At 42.3% G+C, this 13,910-nt stretch overlaps 1 protein-coding gene across 2 annotated transcripts in view; it reads right to left on the minus strand.

Annotated features, from left to right (window-relative positions):
• The window catches only part of TCEANC2 (transcription elongation factor A N-terminal and central domain containing 2), a 34,955-nt gene extending 21,185 nt beyond the window's left edge, over window positions 1-13,770 (minus strand). Inside the window, exons 1-3 of one of the 2 annotated variants that reach the window (XM_004438588.3) lie at window positions 13,637-13,770; window positions 12,892-13,035; window positions 2,691-2,832 (exon numbers count right to left, since the gene is read on the minus strand). In XM_004438588.3, coding sequence (XP_004438645.1) covers window positions 2,691-2,832; window positions 12,892-12,993 — 244 coding nt within the window. In that variant the 5' untranslated portion in view covers window positions 12,994-13,035; window positions 13,637-13,770. Of the gene's footprint in view, window positions 1-2,690; window positions 2,833-12,891; window positions 13,036-13,636 lie in introns of those variants that run through there. The other variant, XM_014793793.2, reaches the window with a different exon arrangement.
• Window positions 13,771-13,910: the final 140 nt, after the last annotated feature.

Here is a 13,910-nt window from a genome sequence, read left to right on the forward strand (position 1 = left end):
CACTTCCAAGATTAGGTTATAGGAGACACTATGGCCTCCATCTTGGTTGTTCTCTCTTGGATCACTTGTTCTGGGGAAAGTAAGCTGCCACATCATGAGCAGCTGTAAGGAGAAGTCCTCACAATGAGAAACTGAGGCAATCCCATGAGTGAGCCATTTTGAGCAGATCCTCAAGCCCTGGTCAAGCTTTCAGATGACTGCAGCCCCAGCCAACAGTTTGACTACAACTTCTTAAGAGACCGTGAGCCAGAACCACCCAGATAAGCAGACCCCAGAGTCCTGACCCTCAGAAACACTGTATGAGACAACAAATACTTAAGCTGCTAAATTTTAGGGTAATTTTTACACAGGGATAGATAACTAATACACATGCTAAGACCAGTTTTCTTTTCTTGCTGAGGAAGATTCGCCCTGAGCTAACACCTGTGCAATCTTCCTCTATTTTGTATATGGGTTGCCGCCACAGCATGGCCGCTGCTGACTGGCGTAGGTCTGTGCCCAGAAAACAAACCTGGGCTGCCAAAGTGGAATGCACCAAACTTAACCACTAGGCCATGGGGCCAGCCCCAAGACCAAACAGTTTTGAACGACTCACAAGAAGTCTTCTCCATCTGGTCCAGACTGTCTCTCCAGCCTCACTTCTTGCTACACTCTTTCCACCTTATTACATTTCAAACACACCAAACTTTTAGTTTCTGGAATGCATCATGTTCTCTCCCACCTCCAGCCCTCTGTACAGCTCCCATGATGCACCCCCTGCCTGACACATTCAACACCTTCTCCTCTCCTCCCAGTGCATATACTCCTTTGGCTAACTTCCCCCCTTCATTAGAGCACTCATCACCTTATATGATAAAGTCTTGTTAAACTGTATGTCCTTCCATTAGACTGCGGGCTCCAAAAAGGCAGAGACAGTATCTGTCTCCTTCATTATTATGCCAGCACAGTTCCTAGCACAAAGAAGGTACTCAGTAAATATTTGTCCCTTACAGCCCATAGGATAGGGACAGGCAGGAGGCTAAAGGTGGAAGAATGTAAACATTCTCAGGAATGATCCAAATGAATCTTCAGCCTAGCAACTGACATAACTACAAAGGAACCAAGAAACCCCTAGATTCCACACAACCTCAGGTTTAGGGAAGGCTTGGGGTAGGGTCAAGACTCAAAAGTTGGAAGGGTTCCAGCTCCTCCTAAGTCAAGCCCCCTTGCTGTGGTTTCCTTATGATCCTTGAACTGAAATCTACGAACATCGGACACACCCATTCTTGAAAGCATACTTACAATTGTACTCAAAGGACAAATAGAAATGATTTTTTAAAAAATTATCATCAGTTCTATATTTGTAGGACAATTCCAGCCTATTATGTTGATATTTAAGATCTGATCATAAATAGTATTTGCAGTGTGCACCTAAATATGAACATATACATACAGATATGTACAGATATACATCTCATAAAATATTAATCACTAGTACCCTCTACTGGTGGAAATACCTTACGGGCTCATATGTATGGTCTTATTGCCCTCTAGTGACCACCACCTATAAAGAGAAAAATTCAGCAGCAGATGGGAGAATCTCCTTGGCTATAATGATAGGGTTTTATGTTCTTTAAGCATCTAATTTTCTCAGATTCTGGTTTATATTACAGGGGTGCAACTCTCAAGACTCTTGGGGGGCCCTCTGGGGGATTTCACACAGCTCTTGCCAGCTGTTAGCGCCAGTCTGAAGCTGCTTCCTCTCCTGCTTCTCATGAACAAGAGGTCAAGGGGAGGCCGAGAAGGCAATGGCTGCACTAGTGAGGGCAAGAACAGCAGCTGTGAACGACTACCCTGGACTCCCCAGGGAGCTGGGAGCAGCTTGAGGAACACATGTTGGCCCTCCCTCGCATATTATTCACAGTTGCGTACTGTACTAAAATGGCAATTCAACATAGTCCCTGACTTACCTTTTAAATATGCTATAATAAATGATGCAGCAGCAAATGTTGCTATCACTTTGTTTTTATAAACCACGCTTTGCAAGTCATTTCTACTCGGGACAGAAAAGCCAAGTCTTTTTCAAGATTTAACTGAAATGTCGCCTCTTCTATAAAGCCTTTTCTGAATTCCGCAGAGGTAAGTGCCTGGTCTGTCCTTTGTGCCAGCATATTCCTTGTAGAGATCAGAACGATACCCAGGACATTATTTATATGTTTTTATTTATAACCTATAAAATTTTAACAGCTCCCAGTTGCCTACATGCCCGTGTCTTCACCAAACCCTAAGTTCCTTGAGGTCACAAACCAAGTCTTATTCATTTTTGCACACTCAGCATCAAGCACACTCAAAATGTTACCCCTAGATCACTGCCGGTTACCAGTCCATGAGGTAAGTACAGAAACTGGAGTAAGCGTTTAGAAACTTTTATAGCAATTTGACAGAGTAATTCTCTATCTGTTGAATCTAATAAAAAAAAGTGGGGCTTACATTTTATATATTTTAATTTCATTTTTCTGGTAATTTTTATTATATATTATGGAAGTATTGGTCAGCAACAAATGGAGAATTTTTTTAAAGAATGGTCCTTCACCACAGGTAGTTTGAGAAGCACTGATATGACAGATAACTTAATGTTTGAGGGAAGGAGGAAAGGAAGAAGGAAAGAGACAAAATATAAGCACTTTCCATAAAACTCAGAAGCAACATACCTATCCTTGTTGATTTTAACACTTCCCTGGAGGGGATTTTCTTCTTTAATTCTCGTAAGGCTTCCACTAAATTCTCTTTGGTTTGATCAGGAAGCTCCAACATAGTTTTCCATCTTTTTATGTCTTCTATAACCACAACTCTCTGGGAAAAACAAAAGTCATTTGGAAAATGGAACATTTTCATTAGAAAGACATCTGCCTTCACCTGAGCTAATGGGGCTCCTATTGACATATGAATTATTGATTACGGCCTGAACCAAGCACCGTTTGTGTGATAGCCCCAAATGATGGGTAATTGCTTAAAAGCAGGTCCTGCTCACTGCAAATCAGAAGCAAGTTACCTCTATTAGGAAAAGTGCAAGTTTTAATCTTACCATGTCAGACACCACCGGGCACTTAACAGTGAGAGGAAACAAGGATGACAAGAGAAGAAAAACGATAGTGAGGTGAATCAACCCCATAGCTCACTCAAGCGTCTTAATTCACAGGCGAGGACAGAGAGCAGAGAAGTCATAAAGACATATTTATTTCAACAATAAAAGGCACACTTCAACAGCTTCCCAATTCCTAGATGATAAAACTCAAACTGTCTCGTTTGAAGAATTTTTTTAAAATTCAAACACATAAAAAGGTACAAAGTAACTCACTGTTCATAATGAAAAGAAGTTAACATTTTTCCCTTTCACATAAAATAACAAAACACTGTAAAGTTTAAGTCACCTTACACCCTTCACCAACCTCATTCCTCTCCCATTCCTAGAAGAAATTACTATCTTAAAGTTGATATGCATCTTTCCATTAAGGTAAAATATTAACAATTAAGGAATCTGGGTGAAGGAGATAGAGAAGTTCTTTGTACTGTGTTGCAACTTTTCTGTAGTTTTGAAATTATTTCAACTAAGAATTTTAAAAAAAGGTAAACTGGGAGGCAAAATAATAAAGTTGCTTTTATAATTACAAAAAAATCTTGTCTTGGATGATTATTACCCTGGGGAGGTGGGCCCAGTTAGGGACTGAAAGGGGGCACAGGAGGCTTCTGGGATTCTGGTAATGTTCTGTTTCTTGATACACATACTGGTGACACAGGTGTGTTCACTTCATGAAAATCTGTCATGATGTACACTCATCATTTGTCCACTTTCTATACGCATGGGATAGTTCAATAAAAAGTAACCAAAAAAAAAAAGTCTCAACCTCCGCCCCTGGCTGGGGTCTGCTTCCAGGCTAGCAGCCCATGATGGGAGGAGGGGATGGATGTCTGACTCCTCTATTTTCCCACCTTTGCTTCTCCTCCTCCCCCATCTGCTTGTTTGTTTTGGTCCCTGACCCTGCCAGGTCAGAAGCTGGGAAAAGAAGGCAAGGTAGGGACAGGAAAAGCCTTACCTTCTGTTGTGATACTATGCTAATCGGGTTCTAGTGCTCTCTAGACTTGGCAGGTATGTAAAGCCAACTCCTTTTCTCTCATGAGGTGCTTTTGTGGTTCCTTAGAGAGCTCCCATTGTTGAGATCTCACCTGCAGTTCCCAGGACGTGGGCAATGCCTCTTCCAGCTGCTTACAACTCCACCCTAAGGCCCCGGTTTTTGGCAACCCAGTTCACACAGACTCTCTCTGTAGGGGTCCCATTACCCTTCCAAGCACCCTTGTGAACCTAGCCCCTTTAATTCAACTCCAGGCCAGCCAGTATTTTCTCCGCTATGCCCACATCTCTGCCCTGAAAACTTCTGAAGGTAACTGCCTTCCCAACGCAGCCACTTCTCCTTCTGGCATCAGTCGGCCACTCTTCATGTTTTTACTTTCCCAGGCACGGGTCTGGTCTCTGTGTCCACCAACTCCAGGAACTGAGGTCAAGTTCTCCAAGTGAAAACACTATAGCCCTCCTACTTTATCCAAAGGACTTCTTTCTCCTCTCTTCCTTTAACTACAACCTTCTTCACAGCCTAAGGTAGTGACGGGTTCAGGATTCCACAATTGGTCTTCATGTACTGCCTTCACAAGTTCTGATAGATGGTCTAGAATCTCATTTGGGAGCACCATTTGGTAACTATTCCTTTGTTCCTAGCCTTTAGAGGCCTTAGCCAAAATTGAGACAAAGTCTTTTTTTATGATCTGTTACAATATAAAATAGTATTATTGAAGTTAAATGGTATGAAAAATAAATAAATGAAGCCAGGTAACGGGATATTTTCAATTGGAAGAAGTTGTAAAGTGTAAATATCATATAATTCTGCAACTTGCTTTTTTCACTCATATTTCCTTGATTTATTCATACTGATATGTACAAACCCGTTGATCCACTTTAATAGTATTGGATAGTATTCCATTATTTTTATATACAGATGTCTTAGAATTTTAAAATCAATTCCCTTAATGGATATTTAGGGTTCCCCCACCCCAATATTTTTCCTGTTATAAACATTGCTTTGATGAACTCCTGCCTATGACATGTTCATATACTGTCTTCCATCCCTTTACTTTCAACTTTTCTGGGTCATCATGCTTTAAATAGCCCATGGCTGCTTTATTTTGCACCCCCTCTCCCATTCAATCTGAGAATTTCTATCTTTTAACAAGCATGTTTAATCCATTTTCATTTATTATGACTATTAATATAACTGGACATACTTTCTCTTTGCTTCTTTTTATTTTCCTTTCTTAACTTCTGTTAAACAGCCTGAGTTTTCTTTAGTCTTGTTTTTTCTTTATGGTGTGGAAGTCATACATTCTATTTCTATCACTTTAGTGTTCACTCTGACAATTTTTAAGATGTATGCTCAATGAAATCTAGACCACTCTCCTCCTCACAAGCCTCTACTTCAGAAACCCCTATTAGAAATACACACGGCTTCCCTGTCCATCCTTCATGTCCCTTAACTGTTCTTTCATATTTCTTTCTATTTCTCTGTGACGCATTCTAAGTGATTCCTCACATCTAGCTTCCAATTCACTATTTCTCTCTGTAGCTATGGCTTGTCTACTTTTAACCTGTTCCATGTGTTTCTGTGTCACCAAATATATTTTCTCATTGGACAAGTTCTGTTTTTTTCCCCTCTAAATCTGCCCATTTTCTTTTCATACTATCCTGTTCTTTTCTTATAGTTTCTATTCCTGCTTTATCTCTGTGAAGATTTTAAATAAGATCTCTTTCAGAATGTTCTCTTATCTCTACTTTTTGGGGTAGAAACTATTACTTATATCTATCTGCTCATTCTCCTTCCTGGTAATTTATCTTTTTGTAGAATTTGTAATTTTTGACCATGAGTTCATCTTTAATGGAGACTGTTGTCCACGGGAGTCCTGTGTGCCGTAGGTTGTGAGGTGTCTTAACAGGCAAATCTCACATGTGCCCTTGCCAAAGTCTCTGGATTTCCCTGGTTCTGGCCCAGTGTTTACGTCAATTTTTTTTAGCTTTGCAGACAGTGTGAATTTAAACTATATATATGTATATCTCATAGTAATAAATGTGGGGTTCTAATTTATTATAGTCAACTCTTTTTCCAGGGCCGGCTCCGTGGCTTAGCGGTTGAGTGCGCGCGCTCTGATGCTGGCGGCCCGGGTTCGGATCCCGGGCGTGCCCCGAGGCACCACTTCTCCGTCCAACGCGAGACCGAGTCCCACGTACAGCAACTAGAAGGATGTGAACCTATGACATACAACTATCTACTGGGGCTTTGGGGGGAAAAAATGAATAAATAAAATCTTTAAAAAAAAAAAAAAAAACTCTTTTTCCATCCAAAACCCTGAGAAAATTACAATCTTCACGCTGTTTCCTTGGACTAGTGGATGGAATTTTTTACTTCCTTTTTCATAAACATGGTATCCCTGTTTTGGCTTGCAGCTCCATGTAGGAGTTATTAGCCTGGCCTTATCTGCAGTCCCCATATTGGCCCTAAAACCCCAAACCTTACTAAGCACTATATCTGGTCTCCAGAGAACTACTCCACCTCAGCTCCTATTTACAGCTGTGGGTTAGGATTTGCTCTCTCACCCTGGTACCTAAGGATTTCTCTTTCTTGCTTGCAAGCTCAGCTCTGTATTGGAGACTTTTTATCCATGGTTGAATGTGGTTAGGGGCTCACATCAGATCACTCCAGCATATGGAACTACAGAAGCCCAAACTCTTCAGCATGGCATAAAAGGCCTTACATGACTTGGCACCTGACACCCTTTTCAGCCTCATCATTTGCTCCAGATACACCGAACTATTTGAAGCTGCCTAAATGTATCACAGTACTTCACACCCTCTGCCTGAGATGCTCTTTCTTTGCCACAACCACGTGATAAACACTTATTTATTTTTTAAGACTCTCTTCAAGCACCTCCTCCTCTATGAAGCCTTTCTTGCCTCTCTCCTACCACATTTGACCATACTCCCTTTAGGGTCGCCCTGTCATCTGTATAGACTTCTACTACCGCATCTGTACTTTCTGCGTATACTTATCTACAAGGCTGTCTTCCCACTAGACTATGAGCAACTTGAGGGCCAGAACAATTTCTCATTTGTCTCTCTATCCTCAGTGCACAGTAGGTGTAATTGAGCAAAGCTATTTCTATCCTCAAAGACTAAGTACAGTTCAGTTTTCAGATCTGAAATTTGAGAGCAGAAATAGAAAAATATAGCAGTCGGTTCCAGAGCAGAAGAATTCCATGTACATCAAAGAATGTTTCCTTATATCTGTCCAAATATGGGCCCCAAAACAGATATTTCAAGTTCTCATCTGAATTATTTAGACGAACAAGGGAAGTGGACACGAAATATCAATGGGGAAGCAACAATGAGTAGTGGAACAGTTATCTCCACAAAGAAGACGTGCTCTCCAGTATACCATCTGGTCTTACAGTTGTGGATGGTTGAAATATCAAGTTTGACAAAACCAATTAGGGAAAATGATTCACTCATAAGCAATAATGTGGGCACCATTCCACTGGTGGTGGCAAAGGATAAGATATTTGCTAGTCAATCCTACAAAGGGAGGAAAGGTTTATAGAGCATTCTAAAGTGCTGAAACTAAAAGAATTAACATATTCTAGAATCTTTTAATAAAAAAATCTCCTATTGCAACCAACAGAAGATATCATTTTCCCTCAAGGGAATAAGAAGAGATTAACCAAATTAACCTTTACCTTTCAAATGTACACTACATGAGCTCTATTGAGTATCACTTTTACTGAATGTGATAAGGCTAAGGCAAAATTACTTGTAATATACCGATAACAGAGGTACAATGGTCCTAATATTCCAAGATTTTTATATCTGCTCTGCTTAACATTCAGAAACCTCCACTTTCTCAGTCCACCCTGTAGGGGGGGAGACTGTAGAACTAGACTGTTTAGTTCAAATCCCAGCTCTGCCATTTACAGCTGCATGACTTTGGGCAAGCTACTTAATTTCTCTGTGCCTTCGATTCTTCATTGTAAAATATAAATGATAAAAGTATCCAGTTCACAGAGCTACTAGAATTTAAAGGATTTAATATATATAAAGCCATTAGCACAATTCCTGGCCCATAGAAATGGGCTCCATAAATGTTAGTAGCAATCACTATTATTACTATCATCATCACCAGCCTCATTCTCAGCTCTAGTTTTACTATACAAGCCTCTCCTTTTCCACATACGAAAGGAGGGAACTATTTATCAGTTTTTACTACATGCCAGGCACGATGCTCAGTCCTTTCAATGTACATTTATTTATTTAGTCCTCGTAACAACCCTGCAGGTTAGATATTGTTATTTTTGATGTTACTGATGAGGAAATGGAGCCTTGAACATTCAGCAGATTCTTGGCATTAAAACGTGATGCTGGCGTTTGGGAACAAGTCACTTGGCAGAGAGTGGACCTAGCTAACTCTAGGATTCACAATCGACTTAACTCTTTTTTTTTTTAATAATTTTATTTATTTATTTTTCCCCCAAAGCCCCAGTAGATAGCTGTATGTCATAGTTGCACATCCTTCTAGTTGCTGTATGTGGGACACGGCCTCAGCATGGCCGAAGAAGCAGTGTGTCGGTGCACGCCCAGGATCCGAACCCGGGCCGCCAGCAGCTGAGAGCGCGCACTTAACCGCTAAGCCACGGGGCCGGCCCTCAACTTAACTCATTTTTAACTTGTCATTGTGTACACATGAAAGTCAGCATGTGTGCATACGTAAAGGAAAGAGAACAGTGAGCACCACTTATTGACAGAGTGCATGTCACTACTTCCTTCTATCTAGCCAAATCTTTCCATCCCTTTAAGGTGCTCTGCCCATTAAAACAGATGCTGAGCTCTCTCTTCTCTTAACTCTTAACCCGTATTGTCCAAATAACAATTTTGTAAGGGATCACATACGATTTTGTATCATTACTTATTAATTTCTTACAATATGATCCTCTAATAAGAAGTCCCATGAGGGCTCACACTTTGATCTTAAATTTCTCTCATGTTCCCTAGAGTATCTAGCATTGTGTTGGGCATAAAGTTGTTTCACAATAATATTTGTAGAAAAGTTTACTACCCAGACCCTGCAAGGGCATCCCAAATAAGGATGATTATTGTTTATCCAATAAATGCTTACTTATCATGTAGCAGGCACTGTGTTAGGTCTAGGAGCAGAATCAGAACATAATGAGATATAGCAGTCCCAGTCCTCAGAAGTTGATAACAGACTGGGGAAAACTACAGGTAATCAGATAATTACAGTACAGTAAGGTAAGTGCCATGACAGATATCTGAACCAAGTGTTGAGAGTATTGAAGAAGAAAGGACTAACTCCCCTTAAAGGACCCAGAAACCAGTGCAACACTCACTTATTTAACAAATATTTATTGACCACTTAATATGTGCCAGGCACTGTGATAGGTTCACGGATACAGAGGTAAATAAAATACCCAAGGTCCCTGTACTCATGAAACTTATAATCTAAGATTCACAGGGAAAGTCGCACTTAAGTGGGTTGACAAATGAGTAGGAATTCACTCTGTAAAGAGAAGGGAAAGGCTTTCCAGAAAAAGGGACCAGCATCAAGTCAAAGCCCTGGAGGCATGAAAGAGGAGAGCTTATAAAGAGAACAGCAAGAAATGGGGTGCGGCTGGAATGACTCCTGTGAATGGGGAGCTACAAAGGATGAGATGAGAAGGCTCATTGGGACAGAACAGGAAAGGTTTCCTATGCCATGCCAAGGCTTCTGGAGTTTTAGTTCATTTGGTCATTCAGAAAAATGTAGTGCGACCTTCTATATGCCAAGCTCTGCGCCAGGTACTGGGGACACGAAATCAGTAAGACAAAGTCTTTCAAGAAGCTCAGAGTATATAGCAGGGCACAGGCATGTGAAGAAACACTTAGAATACAGCACAGTAAGAGCAATGACAGGGGCATGTTTAAGATACAGAGACAGCTTAGGGAAGGCAGTGATTAGATTGACTTCGTATCTGGGGCACAGAAGGGTGGTCAGGAAAGGCCTCATGGTAGAGGAGACTCCTGAACTAGGTCATGGGGGACAAGTAGGATTTCATAAAGCAGATGATAACAGCAAATTGCATAGGACTTAGTATGTGCCACACTCTGTTCCAAGCACTTTACATACATTGACTCACTCAAATTTCATAACTACCTTGGCATTATTATCTTATTTTCCTCAAGGGAATTATCTATTATCAAAATAGATATCATTATTAATCCTATTTTATAAATGAGGAAAGACACAGAGAGGCTAAATAACTTGTCCAAGGTCACACAGGTAGTAAGCAGCAGAGCTGGCATTTTAACACAGTTTGGTTCCAGAGTCTGTGTTCTTCTTCTTCTTCTTTTTCTTCTTCTTTTTTTTTTTTTTGGTGAGGAAGATTGGCCCTTAGCTAATATCCGTTGCCAATCTTCCTCTATTTTGTTTGTGGGACGCCACCACAGCATGGCTTGATGAGTAGTGTGTAGGTCCGCACCCAGGATCCGAACCTGTGAACCCCAGGCCACTGAAGCGGAGCGTGTGAACTTAACCACTATGCCACTGGGCTGGCCCCCAGAGTCTGTGTTCTTAATTACTACTTGCCTCCAAGACAAGAGAGGAAGGCCATTCCAGCAAACAGGACAGCATACACAAAGATACGGAGGTATGAAAGAGCACAGCCCCTCTGGGAAATTGTGAGTGGTTGACATCGGATGGAATGTAAATAATTAGATCAGCAGGGAATGAAGCAAGCAGGTGCCAGGTCATGGAAGGCCTTGGGTGCCACGTAAAGAAATGTCTTCATCGATAGGTAATGAGAAACCACTCAAGGATTGGGCAGGAAGGTGACTTGAGTAGATTTTCTATTTTTCAAAGACATATTTCTCTGGATTAAGTGTGGAGGGGAGAATGATAGGGATGCCAAGGGCAGGGAGACAAATTAACAGACCATTGTACTGCTCTAGGTGAGAAATAACAAGATTTTGAATTTAAAGTGGGAGATGTAATGGCAAGAAGGATTCTTAGGAGGCAGAACTGAAAAACGGATATAAGAGAGACAAGAGTTAAGGATGGTTTCTGAGTTTCTAGTTCCAGTTACTTAGTATGTGAATATAAAAGTAAATATAGGAGAATAAAGAACAGGTTTGGAAGAAAAGCTAACGCATTTAAGGGAAATGCTAGTCCATATACCTATTGTTTATTCTGATTCCGTTATTTTCACATGATTTATTCGCATCATCACACACAGTGATTCTCAACTGGGGCACAAGTGGGGATGCAGAGGAGAGAAGGGGTAGGTGGAAGTGTATTAGAATCCGGGTGTTTGCATGTAAGTGTACGAGCAGTTCAACTACTACCCTCCTCTTCTTCCTCCAGACAGTCTGATATCACAATCCTGCCCACTCCCTTCCCTCAGTGAGAATCACTGCTACTAACAGTTATCCATGAATACTCTGCCAAAATAGAGACAGTTGAAAAACTTGAATGTGTCCCATGAAGGCACAGAACTGCAAAACTAGGAGAGATTTTAAAGATCGTCTAGTCTCAACCAAGGGCTGCTTGGAAATATGCGAGGGCATTTTGGGTTATCACAATGGGAGGTGTTACTGGCATCTAGTATCTGAGGGCCAGGGATGCCAAACTTACTTTGACTCACAGGACAGCTCCAAATAATAAAGAATTAACTTGTCCCAAATGACAATGGCACTCCTTTGAAGAAACAGATATACATTGTTAAACCCCCACATTCTATAGATGAGGACAAACTGAGGTCCCAGAGAAGGAAATGACTTGGTAAAGATCACCCAACTGCGTGGTAGGGCCTAGAACCCAGGGCTTCTGTTTATACTCCCCTTCACTGCGTTCTGACCTGGGTCTGGTGAGCCTGTGGGACACCTAGGAGAGGAGTCCAACTGAGTATAGAAGTACTCAGAAGGCCACCTTGCTATCACAGTCCTTTGCACATTTTCTCTAGCCCCAGATCCCACTCTCACCTCAGAGATGTAGGCTGGAGGTGCAAGTTTGGCAGGTGTCAGCACACAAAGCCTTAAGATGAATACCATCACCCTGGCCAAATACATAAAACGTGACAAAACTCTGGGGAGCACAAACATTAGGAGTCTAGTGGAGGCAGAGGAACAAATAAAGAAAACCAAAAAGAAAAAGTCAGAAATGGAAGAGGTTCAAGAAAACAAAGGGAACTAACTATAAGCAGTTTTTTGTTTTTAGTGAAATAATAATTACTTCACCATTCATTGGGTACCTACGTTCACTGCTTCATTGTTGTTGTCTATCCTGTCTCTATTCCTTGCTAACAGAAATCAAAACCAGACTGAGCTGGAGGCTGCAAAGAGTCCACTAACACAGCCTCCTTCCCAGGCTCAGCTGTAGCGTGGAGGCCATGTGATACAGTTCTGGCCAATAAGATAGAGAGGACAGTATCACCCAGATTTACTGAGTTTGTACAGGGTACATAGAATCATATTTGGTACTTTAACATTCCTAACAGACAAGAAAACTTTGCAAAAGAATAACGAAGGGGGCTTGTCCTACCAGCTAGCAAAACATACCATAAAGCCAAAGTAATTAAAAGAGTGTAGCAGAGATGTGAGAATTGAAGTCTGTACAGGGTCTCGGGGAAAGGAATCAGGAGTGTCAGGAACACTCTGGGGAGGAGGTACAGCAAGAAATAACTCATAGGTGTTCCACAGTAGAATTCCTCCAGACCGTCTTGCTCCCACGGTCCTTTGCACACTTCCTCTGGTCCCAGAACCCCTCTCACCTTCAGAGATTCAATCGTGGCCTGCTTGTAAATCTTTCCTCCACGATCTTTCTTCTGAGGACTATTCTGGCTTCTAGGCGTTCGAATGACGAATTTATCCATTGCTAGGGGACTTCAACTACCTTCATGGGCGTGCCGCGTGTTCTGCTCAAGAAAGAGGGCAGATTCGAAAACTTTATCAAAACTGCTGTGATGTGTGTCCCCTACAGTGACGCAGTTGGGTTCTATACACCCTGGAAGCATTCCTGAATTATCAGGACTCTTGAGTGGAATTTACAGGAAGAGGTCTTGAAACAGAAACATCTCAGAACGGAAATTGCATACAACGATCGGTCTACTTCCTGAGTTATGTAGTACCTAGCTTCCACAAGTGCGACCCGTGGAAGGGATTCCAGTACTGTGCCAGGCGTTGAACCTGGTGACTTCTGAGGCCTCTGCCAATTTAGGTTGGGTTGTGGCAGGGTTAGGGTTCCACTGGGTTCAAAGAAGCTCTCTTAACAACTAGCCCGCCACAGCCACAATCCCAAGGGTTCCCCTGTAATCGGCAACCAACAGCCACCTCCAGATCTCAGCAGGTCCTCACAACAAGCAGCCACCTCCAAAAACAATTGCTCGTGGTCAGAGGACCCTAACAACGACTGTCGTGCTCTGGATCCCCCAGCAAAGGAAAGCACTATCCTCCTCTGCCCTCAGCACTCAGGAGCCCAGCAGGGGGAACCTAATAACAGTCTGACGTGAGACCCACCGAGAAAAGCAGCCCTGGCAGCAGCTGGGCCCCTCCAGAGCGCAGCCTCAGAAGCCCCCAAGGCCGGACCGCGGGGGTCACAATTAACGGTCGCTCTTTCCACGGCGGTAGTTTCTCGGAAGAGGCTCCGCCCGCTCGAAGAGTGCCTCAGGGACCCAGCAAACCACATTCCCCAGAATGCACTGCGAAGAGAGCGGGTGAGGGCGCGCCCAGGGCGGCTGTAGTTCTCCGAGACCAGCTTTCCCGACTGCACCGTGCGCCTCCCGCCGCGGAG

Source organism: Ceratotherium simum, chromosome 22, assembly GCF_057802395.1.
Source record: "Ceratotherium simum simum isolate JZ-2026a chromosome 22, ASM5780239v1, whole genome shotgun sequence".
In the NCBI taxonomy this organism is placed as follows: domain Eukaryota; kingdom Metazoa; phylum Chordata; class Mammalia; order Perissodactyla; family Rhinocerotidae; genus Ceratotherium; species Ceratotherium simum.